Source organism: Cyclopterus lumpus, chromosome 17 (assembly GCF_009769545.1).
Source record: "Cyclopterus lumpus isolate fCycLum1 chromosome 17, fCycLum1.pri, whole genome shotgun sequence".
Classification (NCBI taxonomy): Eukaryota; Metazoa; Chordata; class Actinopteri; order Perciformes; family Cyclopteridae; genus Cyclopterus; species Cyclopterus lumpus.
This window is the reverse complement of record NC_046982.1, coordinates 7,338,769-7,358,257: the sequence shown is the minus strand read 5'-3', so window position 1 is coordinate 7,358,257 and position 19,489 is coordinate 7,338,769. Positions and strand designations below refer to the sequence as shown.

Genomic DNA, 19,489 nt, shown 5'->3' with positions numbered 1-19,489 from the left:
TGTTGTTTCAGGGACAGAACGTTTAATCAGATGCCTAGAGAGGCAGTTGGTCCATGGCTCTCCCCTGACCATGGCCCCAGCCCTCCAACCCCTGGACCTCTGCCTGAGGGGGAGACTGAAGCCATGTCAAATGCCCAAAGGAGTACACTCAAGTGGGAAAAGGAGGAGACACTTGGAGAGCTAGCCACCGTTGCACCCGTCCTATATACCAATGTCAATTTCCCCAACCTCCAAGAAGAATACCCAGGTTGGTGTTTTTAATCTTCGTCATTGTCGTTAATTCTGCTTTTCTCTGCCTATTTGTTTGGGTTGGCCTACTGCACGGTCTGTCACACAGTACAAAACTAAATACCTTATATGCTATGTGAGAATGTTGGCATGACAACTCCTGCTCTTTCTTCTTTCTACAGATTGGTCTACAAGAGTAAAGCAAATTGCAAAACTTTGGAGGAAAGCTAGTTCACAAGACAGGGCCCCATATGTGGTAAGATTATTTATTTGCAGATGTTCCTCAACTATCTCAAAGTCTAAACATGTTGTACCATACCAGACATAAAGTTGTCACTACTAGTGCACTGACATATTAGTATGCAGAAGGCAGACTCCTCTATTGCATTTGGCCTCTTGCCTCTTGCCAATGCAATTTCAAATCCGGCCATTCACAATCAAACTAATTAACATAGGAAGGCCTGCTCGGTGTTAGAACTCACTATGGCCTACGTAATTAAGTTCATAGAAGTATTTTCATCTGGCAGAGGCCATTTTAAAAGTGTAAATGTAAACTCTTATAAACAATGAATTTAGGCTATTTTGCCGCTGGTTAGATGGTAGCAATTCTCTTTCATGGCTTTTGTTTGAGCTCCCACTTAACAAATCCTAACTATTGAGATCCCCGATGTACAGCAACAGATGACCTCCATCTTGTTTGTATATACAGTACTATGAGGTCAAGTTATTAGATGGAGTGGGCAAAATGGCATAGAACATCAATAAATGTTATTTAACATCCATGGAGTGCTTTATCCAGCCATGCACGTTTGTGGATTACAAGCAGGATAGATATATTCTCAGAGCGAGAGAGAGTAGTTTTCTTCTCTTAGTGCATGTTATCGCCTTCCAACCCCACTGTTTGTGTACTAGCATAGCAATGTTCAATAACAACTAGCTCTTTGGTGATTTCCTTCACCCTGTCTGGGATTGTATCTATTTGGGATGCTGATGCTGGTTGATCCTTTTCCCATACGTTTGGGAGGGGGTGAAAGGTAGTTGGACTCATGAGAGGGGAGCTACAAGTCATCTTTTGATATAACCTTGCCTGTCCGTACTGAAGCCCCAATATATCGTACTGAGAAATATTAAAACAAATGCTATGAAAGAGAATTTAATGTTACATACACACTCGTTTTGGCAGTAGTAGGTGTGTCATTTCTCCAGTTTCACAATTGTTGAACATTTGAAAGGGTTGGATCGGCAACCACATTTAGTTCTGCAATCTTGTGTTCATGAATTGTATTAATGTCAGATATGTTTTTGTTTTGTGATTGATTTGCTGTTTAGCAAAAGGCAAGAGATAACCGAGCAGCCCTGCGCATCAACAAAGTCCAGATGTCGAATGAGACGGTGAAGAGGCACCATCCGCAGCAACAGCCCCCTGAGGTGTTTGATCCCAACATACCACTAGACACAGAACTGCTGTTTAAAGACCCTTTGAAACCAAAAGAGTCAGAGCATGAACAAGAGTGGAAGTTTAGACAGGTAAGAGTGTATGCAATGAAGTCAGGGAATGCAGCGGCAGGTCCACATTATATTAAGACAGCTAAGAAGTGGTGGTTTAGTAAAGCTCCCTAAACAACTGCACTATCCTCCACATTAACCCTGATGACATTGGTGGTTAGTAGGTCCAGTTCATTTTTGGCATGAGACTGATATTTGCTGCATCCTTTTTTGACGTCTAATCTCAATTTTTACTGTGCCCTCCCAACAGCAAATGAGGCAGAAAAGCAAACAGCAAGCCAAAATTGAAGCCACTCAGAAATTGGAGCAGGTTAAGAATGAGCAACTCCAGCAACAACAGCAGCAGCAGACCAACAGCCAGTCAGAGGAAGATGGCAACAACAGTGGAAACCAGAGCCCAGCCTCCCAGCCCAGCAATGGCAGCATGTCCCCCATGCAGCAGCTCAATTCTAAAGACGGCTTTGCCAGGCCGCAGCTACCAGGGACGCCCACTTCAGGTCCCCCAGAGGATGTGTTCTTACGACCACCTCCTCCCCCGCCATCTGGCTCTTCCTCCCAACCTCAGTCCCCACAGGTATTCTCACCAGGTTCCTCTGGTTCCAGACCCTCTTCTCCATGGGACCCATATGCCAAGATGGTTGGGACCCCAAGACCGCCAAATACATGTCGCAGAATGCCTGTGGAATCTGGTAAATCCCCCACGTCTTTGATGGAGCAGCAGGACAGAGGGAGGCCCTCTCCTGCTCATGAATCATTTGGCTCTCCAACATCCATGAGCAGTGACCCTTATGCCAAACCACCTGACACCCCAAGGCCAACAGGGGAAATGGACCCTTTCCTGAAGCCCATGGGCCCCCCCAGGGCCAGTCAGGCTGCTCAGGGAAGGCCCCCAATGGGTTCTCCTGGCAGAGACCCATACTCGAGGCCCATGATAAGAAATGAGGCCTATCAGCGCATGGCCCAGAACAGGATGATCTTGTCTGACCCCTATTCAAGGCCTTTACTAACACCCATCCCTGGAAGTAATGAGTCTGGCTCAGTCCCTCTGTTCAAAACACCTATGCCCCCTCCTCAGGCTCAGGATCCCTTCAACCGACCAGGTCTACATCCTTCTGACAGGTTCTCCCAGAATCAGCAAATGGACCCCTATGCTCAGCCTCCACATACTCCAAGACCATCCGGCAATGACAACTTCACCAGCCCTCCTAGAATGGGCCAACATCACCCTCAGGTGCACCCATTTGCTCAGCCAGGACCAATGACTCAAATGTCTAGAAACCCCTATGCCCATGCACCTTCCACTCCAAGACCTGACCACTTCACATATGACCCCTTCGCTCAGGCCCCTGGTCCCAACAAGCCAGCTACTGACCCTTTCTCTCAGTCTACAGGCAATCAACGATCCATCAATGATCCCGGTGCTCAACCTCGCCCATTTTTTGAGTCCTATGCCCGACCTCCCGGTACCCCACGTCCACATGACAACTATTCAAACACCCCAAACCCATCCTTAGACCCTTACTCACAAGCGCCCTCTACTCCTCGCCCCAGTGGGATGAACCAGTTCACACATCAGCCGCACCCACAAAGGATGTCACCTTCCCACTCGTTGGACCCTTATGCTCAGCCACCAGGTACTCCACGGCCCTCTGTTGGAGAACGGTTTTCGAAGTCACCGGGCAGCCAGAGGGGGTCAATAGAGCCATTTACTAGTACACCTGGGACATCTAGGCCAGGGAGCAGTGACATGTTTTCCCAGCCTGGGGCTCCCAGACCAATGCTTAATGACCCCTACGCACAGCCTCCAGGGACCCCACGGCCTGGTCCTGATGTACTCAGCAGACAAGGGCCAAGGCTAGGACTAATGGGAAGCCAGGATCTTTTCTCCACACCTCAAGGCAGACTTCATGAGCCCTTCCCTCATCCAGGCTCACAAACACCAAAACACCCTAGCATTTCAGAAGATGGATTTACTCAGTCACCCTCCAGAAGACCGATTCAGACACCTGGCCATGACCCATATGAGCAAGCCCCCATGACCCCTCGTCCACAGTCGATAGAGAAAATGGAAATGAAAGATCAGTCATGTTTAGGGAACAATGGAACTGGCCTTCATGACCCAGGTCAACTGTCTAACAACCCACAAATGTCTGGTATTTCCTCTGAGGGTGTTGCTCTCGCTGAGAGTGAGGAAAGACTCAGACAGGTACTTGAATAGCGTTGTCTATGTTCTATTCAAAACCGAATCACTCATGCGTCACTATTGCAATTGAAATTTGCTTTTTTGTCTATTCTTATTTCTTAACAACCTGGGTCATATTTTTAGGTTTGGTAATCATTTCTATCAGTTTTTGAATGTTTTACTCAGCCAGTTATTGTGATTCACATTTCTAGTTCAACACGGCAAGAACCAGAAACGGTCAGATTACCACACAGCTGAACAACACCCCCACCCCTAAACCTTAATATGTAGTCCATTTATTTGGAGGCAAAACCTAAAGTGAGCACACCTGAAAGTGCACAGCTATCAATTGCAGATAGCCATTGATAGCTGCCATCAGGAACTTCAGACAATTAGAGTTGGTAGTAATTTAATTGTTAAAAAAAAAAAGAAATATATATATATTTTTTTAGTTAATTAATTAGTGAAACTGGGGGTTTGTTTACCATCTGACCAGGGCTGCTACTTGTTTTGAACCTACAATGTACACAACACTTTTGTCCAAATATTCACAGCAAAACAAATAAAAAGAAGTGAGTACAATGGTTTTATATCAAATGTGAATGACGGCCATCTAAAGAAATTTAGTTTTTTTTATGAACACGTCTTTTCCTGCCCAGTAGCAGTAGTATAATTTGTGTCTTCTGGCTCGTTCAACACGAGCCATCAGACAAAAATTATACTGAGGAAAAGTGCTCTGCTAACATATACGCTTATCACAATTACATTTTATAGTATGGCTTGTTAACTAAATAGGAACATGTGAGGTATAGGAACAAGTAAAGGAAGTGAAAACTTGTGGAGTTTAAGTAGGATGACAATCTGTCGTAACAGCTAGAAAATACAGTATTATTGTAAGCTACACTTGGCCCATTTACCTTGTTAAGGCTTAAATGTATGTATGCTTGTTATGTTTTTTAGCGACAACGAATTAGAGAGCTAATCCTCAAGCAGCAGCAACAGAGGAGTGCTATTCGACAGGAGAGGGGCCCTCAGGACCCTGCTGGCAACATAACCCCAGGAACACCACGACCCTGGCCCCAGGAGGGCCCTGGGCATCAGGTGGAAATGTTCAACCGGCCTCCACCACCTTATCCTGGACAAGGACCCATGAGAGGGCCAATGCGGTTTCCTGGACCGTTTCCAGGCGATCAGCGTGTCCCTTTCCCTAATGAGGGACAACTCCCCAGGGGCCCACATCCTGGAGATCCTAATTTGAGACATCAGGGACCAAGGTTTGTGTGATGTTGTTCTTTTTAGTACATTTTTGTGTTTCAGATGTATGTAATTGATTACACACCGCTGCACACATCTATGAATGCCCTTCCTCTCTATTTATACATTGTTTTTCATTTATACTATTTTAGGTTTGCATTTCAACCTGGGGTTCTTGGACCTCACGGGGCTCAAGAGTTCTTTCCCCGGGGGCAACACCCGATGCAGGATGTCCCTCCTCAAATGCGACGGTCCATGTCTGTCGAAATGGCAAAGAGTATGGGAGGTAACCCTCTGGGGCTTCCCCAGCACTTCCCATCGCGTGGTATGCCAGTGCAGCAGCACAACATAATGGGCCAGCCTTTTATTGAGCTGCGACACAGAGCCATAGAAAACAGGCCACGTATGCCATTTCCCCCTGGTGCCATGCAAGGGCACATGGAATTTAATTTGCAGGGTCAAAGACTACAAGGCTTTCAAGGAACACTTGATTCCAGGTTTCCTTTTAATCAGGGGCCCAGGGTGGTGGACCCCATGGCTAGCCACACAGGCCATGTACAGCTATCTGCCAGCATGGACAATCTTCATCAGCATGCCCAAATGTCAGGAAACCACGCACTCAGACAATCTCATTTGATGAGATCCATGAGCCAGCCTGCTTCAAATGAGACCCAGAACATGACGGCATCTATGATCCTGACTGCACCCCCTGCTGGGCAGACTGATACACTCTCCGTGTCCGGTAGTGACTGCGTGGAGGAGAAACTGGATGCAGAAGAATCAGCCGTCAAAGATCTTGAGGACGTGGAGGTGAAAGACTTGGTGGATGCTGACTTGGATAATCTAAATTTGGATCCTGAAGATGGCAAAGACTTAGATCTAGAGACGAATGACCTACACCTTGATGACTTCCTAACATCTGGGAAGTTTGACATCATTGCCTATACAGACCCTGACTTGGATGACATCAAGAAAGACATGTTTAATGAGGAACTGGATCTCAGTGATCCTATGGATGATAATGCAGACACCGCAGACATCAACAAAAACTCAAGCACAAGTGAAGCATCGTCCAGTTCAGCATCGGTTTCTGCAAAGTCTGAGGCCTCTGGTGCTGAAGTCAAGCTGGAAGCCTCTGGGAGTCAGGACTCCTGGGCGTCTGGGAAAGAAATTAAAACGGAGGTCAGAGACTGTCAGAAACCCCCTGATGTTGGAGACCAACAAGCCACTGGAAACACCTTCACCTCAAACCAGCAGGGAGTGCTCTCTGACTCCACCCCAGTCCTGTCTCGTTTACTCATAAAGCAGCAGCCTGAGGAACAGTCATTAAATCCAATCGTAGAATCTGTCAGTCAAGGAGTTAACCTCATGCCCCAGCTGAACCAAGCCACTGACACTCAGCATACCTCTGGACTTACAATACCCGATGCCACCACTGCAGGAGAAGCTTCGATGAGTGGCTTTGGGGAAGACGATCAGGTGGGGCTAGCCTCTGCATTGGACCAGAGCGGTCTGACCCTGGCCCAGCAGGTAGCGTTGAGCCAGGCGCTGGGTCAGCACGGCCAGCTACACCGTCCTCTTCTGCTAGAGGAGCAGCCACTGCTATTGCAGGACCTTCTAGACCAGGAGAGGCAGGAGCAACAGCAACAGAGGCAGATGCAAGCCATGATACGACAGCGCTCCAGCGACTCCTTCTTCCCCAACATCGGTAAATTATTTAGGCCGCAACTTCTAGTCGTCGGGGTGGGTCATGTTTGAGGTTACTTGTCTTTTCTGAGAGTGCATTATTTGTCATTTGCAGATTTTGATGCCATCACGGATCCCATCATGAAAGCTAAAATGGTTGCTCTGAAAGGCATCAACAAAGTCATGGTTCAGAACAACATGGGGATGACCCCAATGGTCATGAACAGGTAACAAGTTTTATTTTTATTTTATTTCTTTAGTAGAACATGTAATACTGATAGTGGGAGTGTATGCATTAGTTTAATGGTGATATTGTAGAAGTATTGGTAGAATGGTGACTGATTGATTGGATGACTAAACGGTTTGTTATTGCTCTCAGATTTCCTCCTGGTCCTGCACCACCTTGTCCTGAAAGCACACCACTTCCTCCCCAGGTTGTTGGACAGGTAATTGAATCATCAATCTGCCTAAATTTTATATAAAACTATATAATGAAAAATATCGACTTTTTTTTTTTAAATAACACTTGTCAACCTTTCTTTTAGGATGGCAAATTGACACAAGTAGCAAGACCGAATCCTCCAAACTTTGGACCAGGTTTTGTTAGTAAGTTCTCTTAAAATTCATATGCATTTTCAACTCTTTTGTTTGAAGGTCTGTCAGGCCTTGACATGTTAAGATGTTGGTTTTTCATGCTGTCAAGATTGCTAACAAAAAGGTTTTTTTTCTTCTTTCAGATAATGCTCAGAGGGCTCAGTACGAGGAGTGGCTCCAGGAGACTCAGCAACTACTTCAAATGCAGCAGAAGTTTCTGGAAGAGAAGATTGGGGCACACAGGAAGTCTAAGAAAGCCCTTTCTGCCAAGCAGAGAACAGCTAAGAAGGCCGGGAGAGAGTTCCCCGAGGAGGACACTGAGCAGCTCAAACATGTCACGGAGCAGCAGGGTGTAGTGCAGAAACAACTGGAGCAGGTAAATGTTTGGCCTGTCAAGCTCCACCACTGAATTTTATCTCCGCCCGCCCTGAGAATTATTCTTTCATTGGACCTATGAAGCAGAGTTTAATGTTTAAACTAGCTATCTGGCCCTCCACCACAAGTAGTTCCCGAATGCTGTTATGGTTGATGTATGGCGCTCAAATTAGGTATATCTGAATAAAGGAGGGAAAAACACTTTATTAAGCAATATTATTTAACCAAAAATACTATTCTAGGTATTTACTTTCCGAACAAACTTGAAAAAAAATGTATATCCGAACAAACTGAGGGATTTAAAACTCAAAGGCTTCTGTCTGCGCTGCTTTAACTATTTAAAAGAGCAGTGTTGTACTTTCCAACTTCCGCTTTAAAGTTTAAATGATTGAGTTTGTTTGAAATTAAGATCATACATCTCTTCCCTCTGTTCTCCATCATTTTTATTTCTATACATTTCATAGAGAACCTCAATAACATTTTTATTTTTATTTATATGTTCTGTTTCAGATCCGCAAGCAGCAGAAGGAGCACGCTGAACTTATAGAGGAGTACCGAGTGAAACAACAGCAAAACAATATGACACCCATAATGCCCGGGATGCACCCAATGGCAGGCCCTGCTGATATGGTCCCGAGTGGACCACCAATTGTCCAACCTCCTCTGAACCCCATAATGCAGATGCCACTTCCTCCTGGCCAGCCAAATCTGCCTCCCTGTATTCCCAACCCACCACCTGGCTGGCATCCTGGTTCGCCCATGCCGGGACCGGGAATGCCACCCATAATGCCCCCCCAGGTACCTGTGGGAAACCCTGGCCAACCTCATCAGATGCCAATGGGTAACATACCTCAACACTCTCAAATGCCTGTGGATGCTCAGGCCCCACCAGCTCCACCAGGTGGTGTAAAACCCATACAGGGAGGTGGTTTGAAGTTTGATGACAACAACCCATTCAGTGAAGGCTTTCAGGAGCGGGAGAGGAGAGAGAGGCTTAGGGAGCAGCAGGAGAGACAGCGGGTGCAGCTAATGCAGGAAGTTGAACGACAGAGAGCCCTGAAACACCGTATGGAAATGGAGCAGCAAGGGATGATGGGGCCAGAAGGGAACATGGCCCCACTCGCTCAGATGCCATTTTTTAATGCAGAGCTGCCACAGGACTTCATGCAGCCTCAGCGGCCTCCTCTACAGCAACAGCAACAACTTGCACCAATGTTCCCCCAGCAGCAGAGCATGCAGCCTGGAATGGGCTCACCACCCGGGACATTTCTGCAAGGTGAAAGGAGGGCCATGATGGGCAATGGAATGATGTCACGTGACATGGGGCCTGGTTTTGGGCCTGATAATTTTGCCCTACAAGCATCAAATTTTTCCCAGGGTCAATCCAGACCTCGTCAGTTCAGTGGGCCGGGACTGATGCTTCCGATGCCGGGTGAGGGTCCACCATTTGGTGACTCAGCTACACCTCTACCGTCTAACTTTCCGGGCTCAGGTCAGTCTCTAATCCAACTCTACTCCAACATCATTCCAGACGAGAAGGGGAAAAAGAAGAGGAACCGCAAAAAGAAGAAGGATGATGACGCAGATTCAGTCAAGACACCTTCAACTCCACACTCGGACCTTACAGCCCCGCTCACACCGTGTGTCTCAGACACCTCCTCAACTCCAACCAGAAACACCCATCTATTTGGTGAGCAGGACTTGTCAAGGTCCCCCTTACTGGGATCTTCCACCCCCAGTCACTCAGAGCTGGAGAGGCAGCTTTCTGGAGGCCAAACTGGACATCCTGGTGTCTCATTAGACACAGCAAGAACCCAGGCTCAGGAACATGACAGGATCCTCAACAACATAAAGCTGGAGCAAACAGATGCCAGTGAGTGTCATGGGCCACGGGACGGGCCCTTCAGCTCAGAAATTAGCTCTGTGAAGGAGGAGGGTAAAAAAGGGAGTGGGTCTCCCTTCGCTGCAGGGCAAAGTCCAAACAAGGGGGAAGCTGGCAATGAACTACTGAAACACCTTCTGAAGAACAAGTGTACACCCCCATCCGGATTGTCCCAGCAGAGGTCGGAGGAGAGCATGCGATTGGAGGAGGAGGAGCTGGCAGACTGCAAAGCCCTGCTGAGGCAAAGCTCCATGGACAGCAATGGGGTCAGTCTTTGTCTTAGTCATACAGCTAGAGCACTGAGTGATCAACATAGTGAGTCATAGATGGGCTAGGTGATTCACATGGAGGCTGTGTCATAGTTAAATTGGTATGAGTCATAGCTGTTGGTTTTTGAATGAGTCATTGATCTGTGTTCAGCCAACTTGGAGCCAAAATGCTGCCCAAGTAATCTATTGAATGCGTTTTTATTCAAAAACATATTTTTCTCATCTCCAGGCATACTCAGATGGCCCCCCAGACTTCCCTGGACCTGTGCTCCTTGAACAGGAGAAGAAGAAAGGGAGGAACAAGAGGGCTCCGAAAGGAGGGGAGAAACCTGCATCTCGCTACAAGAAGAGGAAGAAGGAAGGGGATGAGAGGCAACTGATGCATTCTGACACTGTAATGACCCAAATCAAACAGGTAAGATTGATTTCATCACCGTATAACCTGCTCTTCATCAAATTTGTTGAAGCGGGCACCACTGCACATCTTCGGGAACAAAGGATGCTAGAAAGATTATAGCTTGGAATGTGTTTTCAGTATTAATTACTGCCGGAATAGAAAAAGGTCTCCACTGAGTGCACACACTCATTTCAAATATCATAAGCATATTACTGTAATTAGGTACTTGTTGGATGGCAATTGCACACAGGTATTATAATCTGTTATTATTCAGGAGAGTGGAAGGGGATTTGTGATTATATACCAAGTCGCTCATTGATCAAGGTTTATTAATTTAAACGTCATGAATCTGACTCACTCATTAGAAATGTAGTACAATATCATCTCATTGTCACATTTAATGTAGCTCAGCAAAACCAGATGAGCGTGCACTTTATATTGCTTTTTTTCCTCACAAGTGTCTCAAGTCTGGCTGAAAGTGAAATTATGACCACGACTGTGTGGCTTTGAGTGGTAAAAAGCCTCCTCGTTGGACAGTTCACGGTTTCACCTGTTCTGTGGTCTGCACACAGTGAGGTTGATGACTGCACCTGAGATTTTAAAATTAGTATTCATATTCGTATTCATCCAATACCCAACCCATGACTACGGTTAATGCTTGAACAGGCTTGCCAAGAATTGCCGTGGAGGTGGATTTTTTTACGAAACAATCCATCCATCTATCTAATAGTAGTAATGCTCTTTATGCAAGGTTAATCATAAAGAGGTATGTTATGTAAGCTCTTAAACTGTATGCAAACATTGTATGATTTCATTTGTTCATCTGGTGCTGTTTTTCTCTCGACACAGCAGCTATCCCTGCTGCCCCTAATGGAGCCACTGATTGGGGTCAACTTTGCCCATTTCGCTCCCTATGGTAGCGGCCAGCTCAATGGAGAGAACCTCCTGTCTGGTACCTTTGGCAGCGCCTCACTCGACGGAGTGTCCGACTATTACTCCCAACTGGCCTACAAGGTGAGATCTGCTCACTGTACCAAGTTGGATCTGGATAAACAGGGGATGTCTGTTTAGTGTGTGTGTGTGTGTGCAGAATGTGATGACACTGCATTGGTTCTGATTCCTACAGCAGAGTAACCTCAGCAATCCACCGACACCACCGGCGTCTCTCCCTCCAACCCCACCGCCTGTGAACAGACAGAAAATGATCAACGGATTTGCCACAACGGAAGAGCTGGCCAGCAAAGCTGCTGCCATGGGTAAGCATTCAAGAGGGTGTACCTTTTGTCTTTTTAAAGGCATACAATGAAGGATTTATCTAAGGAAACATATGTATTGACTCATTTAATAGTGATCCCTTTCAACGATCACTGAAGACCCACTAGAAGTGTGTGGCGGTATTTAACGCATTAAAGCATTATTCCCGTCACTATGAGCCAGCATACTGTGCACGGTTGTGTTAACATTGTGCTCCTGTTTTCATACAGTGTCCAAAGGCCTGGTCCCAAAGCCGCTACATGTCCCGTTTAGGACTGAGGAAGACCTTCTAGCCCGGGCCATTGCACAGGGTCCCAAAACTGTGGATGTTCCGGCCTCCCTGCCCACCCCTCCTCACAACAACCAGGAGGAGCTCAGGTAACCGGTCTCGTCTTCTGGAGGGCTCTTGCCATCATTAACGGTTGTCAAATCATGTGTTTGTGTTGATTGCTCATGTCATGATGATGGATTTTTGGCTGCATGGTCTTGACAGAGGTTGTTAATATTTTGTTTCCCCTCCCAAAATGACAACAGCAACAGAGGACAGGAACCGTGCAAGGACAGGGACACACCGGACAGTTTTGTTCCATCCTCATCCCCTGAAAGCGTCGTTGGCATGGAGATCAGTCGCTACCCAGACATGTCTCTGGTAAAGGAAGAGCCGCAGTCCCCCTGCCTGTCTCCTGTCCTCCCCATGCTTCCTGCGCCTGACGGGAAAGGTAAACACACATACTTCCCACATAATGATGGCACGGTAAAACATGTATTCCTGTGACTCCAATCATAATTAATTTGGATATTTTTGTGCAATTTAAATACACAATCCCAGCGTACCTTACACGTGCGTTGGCAAACTTTCATGCATGTGCTCCTTTTTGTTTTATTTTCCAGGATCGGAAATCAAACTGCAGGATATCAAAACGGAGCCCTCTGCAATGTTCTTCGGCTCCCCCTTTGGCTCCATGTCGAATGATTCCAAACAAGGGCTGGTGTCTGTAGCTATCACACTGAGACCAGCTGCAGCAGAGGTAGGAATACGTAATACGTGGTTTCACATACAGAACAATAAACAGGGGTGTAAATGTAATCGACAAGCCAACAATCCAGCCCTGCTGGATTTATCCATGAGATTTTGGATGAAAGATCTAATCGCCTATACTTTTCTTTTTCTTTTTTGTCTCAGAACATCACAGGTGTTGTGGCGGCCATTTCAGACCTATTGTGTGTAAAGATCCCCAGTAGCTACGAGGTCAGCAGCAACCCAGACAGGGGGCACCCATCAATGCTCGGAGGTCCAAGGATGGGCCCCCATGGCATGGAGCCCCGGTCTCCCATGCTCTTCCACGGACAAGTGGACAATGGAGGGCTCCACGGACGGCCGGGACACATGATGAGGCCCGGTGGAGCGCATGCGTTGATGCAACAGCAGCAGGCACATCATTTCCGTTTCCATCCCAACAGCCCAGGTGAGGAAGTAAAACTAAATTAAATGAGGGCATTTTTAATTGAAAGTCATGTCTGATTAAAGCTACACACAATGACTTCCTGTGAAAGGGCACAAAGTCTCAGTTGTGAAAGTCAAGCATCATTATACCGCAGGTGTACAATCAGAACGCATTCTGAAATGGATATCAAATATCAACTTATATTTTTTGTTACTTCAGGCGCAGCTCTAGCTCGAGGACCGGACCAGAAGATCACTGGCAGCCCGGGATGTAAACCTCAGTGGTGCTGCCACTGTAAAGTGGTGGTTCTGGGAAATGGAGTCCAGAAATCCATCAAAGATCTCCCCACCCACTTGAAGGTACCAAATGAATTAGGCTTGAATACTCCGAATGGCAGCGTGGTATATTGAGTAGGCAGGCCACCTTTCAGCTGGAGTGCAAGTGGGATTTTGAGACTGATATTGTACAAAAGGCTTTATATACACGGTACCAGGTCATAAAAGCCCGAGGGGCCATACGCATCTATACACACACACACACACACACACACACACACAGTGTGCATCGCAGTACTACTACATATATCCTCTGATTATGTAAATCCTGCCTGCTGAAGTTAAATCCATTTCCGATGAATTAGTGGGTTAAACCGCATACCCCATGACTTCAGTCTTGTGTATTTTGGTTATTTGAATAGTGTATTTTATTTATAACTTATTTTAACATCAGTGGAACTTAAGCAGTTCACATTGGTGAGGCTCATTCCTAATTCAGCCATTTCGACTGCTTCCTCCCATTAGGAATCGGGAGGCCGTTTGAAATCTGAGGACCTGGTCTTCTGTAGTCACAGCTGCTTCCTTCTCTACTGTTCCTCATCACCCATGCAATCCAGATCCACTACAGAAACTAAGGTCTGTACCCTGTGAAACCACCGTGGGTCTAAATAACATGCAATTAATGTAATTGTTTTTTGGTTTTGCTGGACCTCATGGCTCTTGTTTCTTCTTTTTTAAGCAGTCAGTATCCCTTCTCTCTGCCTCCGAGCAAACAGAGAGCCTCTCTAAAATCCTGCACCAGTACAGTAACAACATGTCATCGCTGGATGTTCATTGCCTGGCCCAGCTTCAGCCGAAGCTGTCTCCCCCCTCTACTCCTCCCATCCCCTTCCCCATGGCCGACGAGACACCCAAGATGGAGAAGTCCGATGCCATCAAGGTCACAGTGAAGCTAAAGGCCCGGCAAAGGTCCCACGACGGCTGGCACCAGGGAAAGAGACAGAAAGGACTCCGGTGGAGGAAGTGGACCGTCCAGGTGCTAGTGCCAAGAGGGAATTCACAACTCCCAGATGAGGATAAGATCGATGAGCTCCTGAAGAAACTCGGGGCCTCCCTGCGCCCTCCTGCGTCCCTCCGGGACCATAGGCGCTGCTGTTTCTGCCACCAGTTTGGAGATGGGATCACGGATGGCCCTGCCAGGCTTCTCAATCTGGATCTTGACCTATGGGTTCACCTGAACTGTGCTCTTTGGTCGACTGAGGTTTACGAGACGCAGGCTGGCGCCCTTATCAACGTCGAGCTCGCACTGCGCCGCGGCCAAACAGTGCGCTGCGCTTACTGCCAGCGGACCGGAGCCACCAGCGGCTGCCACCGCCTACGTTGCACCAATGTCTACCATTTCACCTGCGCTCTGCAAGCTCAATGCACCTTCTTCAAGGACAAGACCATGCTGTGTCACGCCCACAGGCCCCGGGGTACCGCCGGACAAACGCTGGAGCACGAGCTGCGTTGCTTTGCCGTCTTCCGGCGCGTCTATGTCCAGAGAGACGAAGTGCGGCAGATTGCCACTGCTGTGCGGCGGCCGGAGTTGGGCTATACCTTTCGCGTCGGCAGCGTGGTGTTGCACGCAATTGGCCAACTAACCCCTCTGCAAATGGCAGCCTTCCATTCCTCAACAGCCATCTTCCCGATCGGCTACGAGGCTTGCCGCATATACTGGAGCATGCGCCATGGCAGCCGGCGCTGCCGCTACGTCTGTTCTGTTGAGGACAGAGAGGAGCTGCCAGAGTTCACCATCAGAGTGATCGAGCAGGGCTACCAAGACCTGGTCCTGACGGACACCTCTGCAAAAGGTTTGCGCTTGCATGTATTCGTCACAGGAATGTTATTGTTGTGTGTATCAGAGTACAGTTTCTGACCTTGTGTGCTCGTCTCGCTGTAATCTAGGAGTGTGGGATAAGGTCCTCGGTCCCGTTGCTGAGAAACGAAATGAGGCAGGCACTCTAAAGCTCTTCCCCGTTTACCTGAAAGGAGAGGACTTGTTTGGACTCACAGTCCCTGCAGTCGCCAAGATCTCTGAATCGGTTTGTTGCTGCTTTTTCTTTTGGGGAGGGGGTATTCAGGTTTAAATAATATGACATTTTAAACAAATGTATAGATCATATTCTTACAAGGCTGCAGGATATAACCCCCTTTTCAATAATTTGTTCCAGCTCCCAGGAGTGGAGGCTTGTGTCGGGTACTCATTCCGTTACGGACGCAACCCTCTCGTGGACTTGCCTCTCATTTTCAATCTCGCTGGCTGTGCCCGCGCCGAGCCAAGAACCAGCTCTCCGTACACTTCACTGGTGATCAGGTAACATTGAAAAAGCTCTCTGGTGTCTTCAAGCAAAACCAATCTGTGATTTTGATTTGTTGTTAATATTTTTGTTCTTTACATTACCTCCTTGCATAAAGGCCACATCCACAGGCTGTATCCAGCAGCAGTGTCAGGTCTAACCAGAATGTGGCCCAAGGAGAAGGTGGCGCCCCCCACAGCAAGCCTCCAGTAGTGCACCCCAGGTCTTCTCAATACCGCTGGATGAAGAATGAGTGGAGAGCCAATGTCTATCTGGCCCGCTCTCGCATCCAGGTCAGTGTTCAACAAGATATTTAGTTTATTTTGCTCAGCTTTGACCCAGTAAAGCGGGTGCTCTTGGATTCTCTTTTCCCGTGGACCGAATGAATACCGTCTTGTGTAACGTGTTCACAGGGCCTGGGTCTGTTCGCCGCTAGAGACATTGAAAAACAAACTATGGTGATCGAGTACAATGGAACCGTCCTCCGAAATGAGGTCGCTGTCAGGAAGGAGAAGATCTATAAATCTCAGGTATTCATCTGTTTTAATATAATAGTATAGTAAGCTGAAGTTACATTTATCTAAAGTTAGTAGACAGAAGTAAAACCTCCTCTTGCCCCCCCAACAGAACCGAACAGTGTTCATGTTCCGCATCGACAGCGAACATGTTGTAGACTCCACTCGAACTGGAGGGCTGGCAAGGTACTGTGAGATTCCATTGGCTATTGTGACATTTTTGCAAACGTATAAGGAGAACATATAATTACATCTTTCATCTGCAGCTCCAAATCTTGAATAGTGTTGTTGCAAATTAAAAAACAAACAAATGGATACAGTTTTTCGAGGTGATGCTCCTTTTCTTCTGCTTCGCTGGTATTGCCTCATGGCCCAGCGATGCTCCAGGTCATTTACACCAAAAATACGTGCCTTTTGCCATACTTGAGTTTGTATAAACATGTGACAGTATTTTGTTATAAATACATGCATAACATTTAATTTAAAATGTTAGATTGTTAACAATGTTGATATCGGCAATAATGTAAAATGAGTGTTGTGTTATACGTAATGCATCTGTTTTCATTTCCCAGATATATCAACCACTCTTGTGGCCCGAACTGTGTTGCTGAGGTGGTCACATTTGAACGGGGTTACAAAATCATCATCAGCTGCAATCGCAGAGTAGAAAAAGGAGAAGAGGTGAATATCTTTCTTTTCTTTGACTATTTATACAGTTTAATTGAGGACGAGTACCATTTTGATTTCATCGACACTACTACTCTTATTGGTTCTTTTTCATTATCAAATATCTACTTTTGAATATTTAAAAAAAAAAAAATGGGTTCAGATTTTATTTGTTATTTGCGTTATGAATCCCACTGCTTCTTTTTTTAGCAATACCTGTGTAGCGTTCCGGTGCTGGGGTTGGCCAGGCGTCCATGCCTGATAACCGTATTGTTTTCAGGCCCTCTTGACCCTTGAGGTCAATGCCTAACCATAACCAGAAGCCTCAGCCTGCTATGCAGAGCGGGTCTTTGCCGGGGACAGCAGCGGGATTCACAATCACACTTCCATCTCGAGCATGAATGTACGGCCAAAAGCGCAAATGTGGCATTCAGGAACTGATGTTTCCCCTCCTTGTTTTGCAGCTGTGTTTCGACTACCAGTTTGACACTGTGGAGGGTCAGCACAAGATCGCTTGCCACTGTGGAGCTCCTGAGTGCAGGAAGTGGATTAACTGAGGAAAAAAACGACAAAAACCTAAATGCATTCCTTGCTATATAGTGTGCTGTGATCTCTGCACCGAGAAAGAGGAAGAAGAAAAAAGGCTTCACATTAAAGTCATTTTATGAGTGAGCGGAAGGCCTGAACCCTTTTTGGAGAGGTGATTGAATTTAAGTGTTGGCTCGTCAAGATCGCGGGAAAGAAATGGGTTGAGTAAAGAGGGGGTGGGTGGGGGGGGACGTAACACAGTAGCAGGACGTGACTCGTGCCATATGTGAGGGGCTCTGTTGTATGAGATGCCTCTGTCTGTCTGCATGTGTCTGTGTACATGGGGTGCAGAATCCACCAGCGAATGAGAAAGCACTGTGCAGGGTGCGGCCTTATTGCTTACTAAGGGCAGGCCCTTTTGTTTCATACTGTTAATGTATACCGTATGACTAAATGTAGACATCACTGAATGAGGAATGTACAGCAATGAATACCGCGAAGGGAATATTAACTTGCACTAAAAAAAGAAAATAAACAAAAAAATTAAAAACACACACACACACACACACACACGAAAACTTTTAAAATACTTGATTCCATGAGTCAGTTTTATCATAGGTCTGTCATGTGATTTGTGTGGAATTCGAGAGGTTTTGTATTTATTACTGAGTGAATGAATTTTATTCTCAAAATGATGAGATTGAGTTAAGAAGGCTAGATTGCTATTGTTTTTGAAGATTGAGGAAGACGTGCTGTTACTTTTTGTATAAATGTACATAAAGAAAACTATAGGAATAACCGACCAAATACTACCTTAACCTTCTTGATGTTTGGGTGTTTTTAAATTGTTTTTGTTCTGTTTGTCATTGAAATTTATTTAAGATGGACGTTATTTCAGTTTGAGAGTATATATTATGATTATTCTGTACAGAATTTGTAATATAACCACAATAATTCACAAAGTATTTTTGTTGTATTAAAAGTAAGGTATTGTAGCGTAGTGTTTTGTGACTTACACATGCTTTGACCACTCAAAAAAAAAAAGAAATATTTTTGTTGACTAACGTAACGAGTTATCAGTTACAGAATCAAAAAAGGACAAAAAAAAGACTCTTCAAATAGTAAGAGATCAGTGTGATCTGTTTGCTGTTAATCAGGTTTGATTTTAAAGAACTGTGAATTAGGTTTTGAAACCCAAAAATGACTTTTTAACTTTTTAACACGAATAGGAACACCAACATGTATTTACCTGTTTTTGTTTTTACATTGCTTTTAAAAATACGGTGCAAACGTCTAATGATATTGTGAGTTAGACGAACCGGTGTGTGACGGAACGAATCGTAAACGGGGAACTGTGGAGCCGCAGGTTGTTTTACCTTTTTTGGACAGAAATGGCATTCTCCTTAATCAGAAATATTTCTTATACTGACACTTCACAAGTCACATGCTTAGAAACGGAAGAGTTTTCGCGTGCACAATTTCAAGTCGACTGTAAAATTTTGGAGACAGTCTTAGAACTTGTAATGTATATGGCATGTATTTTTTTAACTTTCCGAAGACTCAATTGTATATATTTTCTCAATGAATGGTTGTAACAAAATTGTTTCTTGGATATTTTTCTTCTCTTGTATGATATTACATCATCCTGCCAGTGTGTTTGTGCTACATTTTCTTGGTTGTGTAGTCAGATTTTTCTTTTTCTTTCTTTTTTCTTTTTTTTCCTCTTTTTTTTGAAAATGCCTTTTGAAGTGTACAGAGTATGAAGTTTGGAGTTTGTGGAATTGAATTTAGAAACATTTACAAAAATAAACTATTTTACATGTTAGCAAGTTGTCTATGTGAAATCAATATTTATAAATTGTTAAATAAGAATTTAAGAAACACTTAATTCCCCTTTGCACTGGTTGTTTAGGGGAGTTCTACACCTATCTGTGACTTTGAAGAAGCCAAGCAAGGTTCCAGGGGATTAGCAATGAACAAATAATTTACATAAATGATAGGTGGAATAAACCAATATCCTTTTTGAGGCAGTTTTATTGCCAAGGATGCAAGTACATATATATGCCAGTGGCTTCCAGCCCTGTTTGGCATGTG

The 19,489-nt window shown here is 45.6% G+C and overlaps 1 protein-coding gene across 11 annotated transcripts in view; it reads left to right on the top strand.

Annotated features, from left to right (window-relative positions):
- kmt2cb (lysine (K)-specific methyltransferase 2Cb) overlaps nt 1–19,220 on the top strand; it is a 58,618-nt gene extending 39,398 nt beyond the window's left edge. For 5 of the 11 annotated variants that reach the window (XM_034554915.1, XM_034554913.1, XM_034554914.1 and 2 more), the window contains 28 exons: nt 12–247; nt 411–484; nt 1,558–1,755; nt 1,985–3,940; nt 4,877–5,190; nt 5,323–6,878; nt 6,972–7,083; nt 7,236–7,302; nt 7,402–7,462; nt 7,594–7,826; nt 8,336–9,973; nt 10,206–10,391; nt 11,223–11,387; nt 11,500–11,629; nt 11,858–12,005; nt 12,162–12,346; nt 12,519–12,655; nt 12,811–13,093; nt 13,292–13,431; nt 13,873–13,983; nt 14,087–15,200; nt 15,295–15,431; nt 15,561–15,703; nt 15,805–15,979; nt 16,100–16,216; nt 16,314–16,387; nt 16,774–16,882; nt 17,332–19,220. In XM_034554915.1, the coding sequence (XP_034410806.1) occupies nt 12–247; nt 411–484; nt 1,558–1,755; nt 1,985–3,940; nt 4,877–5,190; nt 5,323–6,878; nt 6,972–7,083; nt 7,236–7,302; nt 7,402–7,462; nt 7,594–7,826; nt 8,336–9,973; nt 10,206–10,391; nt 11,223–11,387; nt 11,500–11,629; nt 11,858–12,005; nt 12,162–12,346; nt 12,519–12,655; nt 12,811–13,093; nt 13,292–13,431; nt 13,873–13,983; nt 14,087–15,200; nt 15,295–15,431; nt 15,561–15,703; nt 15,805–15,979; nt 16,100–16,216; nt 16,314–16,387; nt 16,774–16,882; nt 17,332–17,424 (9,892 nt within the window). In that variant the 3' untranslated portion in view covers nt 17,425–19,220. The remainder of the gene's footprint in view (nt 1–11; nt 248–410; nt 485–1,557; nt 1,756–1,984; nt 3,941–4,876; nt 5,191–5,322; nt 6,879–6,971; nt 7,084–7,235; nt 7,303–7,401; nt 7,463–7,593; nt 7,827–8,335; nt 9,974–10,205; nt 10,392–11,222; nt 11,388–11,499; nt 11,630–11,857; nt 12,006–12,161; nt 12,347–12,518; nt 12,656–12,810; nt 13,094–13,291; nt 13,432–13,872; nt 13,984–14,086; nt 15,201–15,294; nt 15,432–15,560; nt 15,704–15,804; nt 15,980–16,099; nt 16,217–16,313; nt 16,388–16,773; nt 16,883–17,331) is intronic. The other 6 variants (XM_034554916.1, XM_034554907.1, XM_034554911.1 and 3 more) reach the window with 5 other exon arrangements.
- The last annotated feature ends 269 nt before the right edge of the window (nt 19,221–19,489 follow it).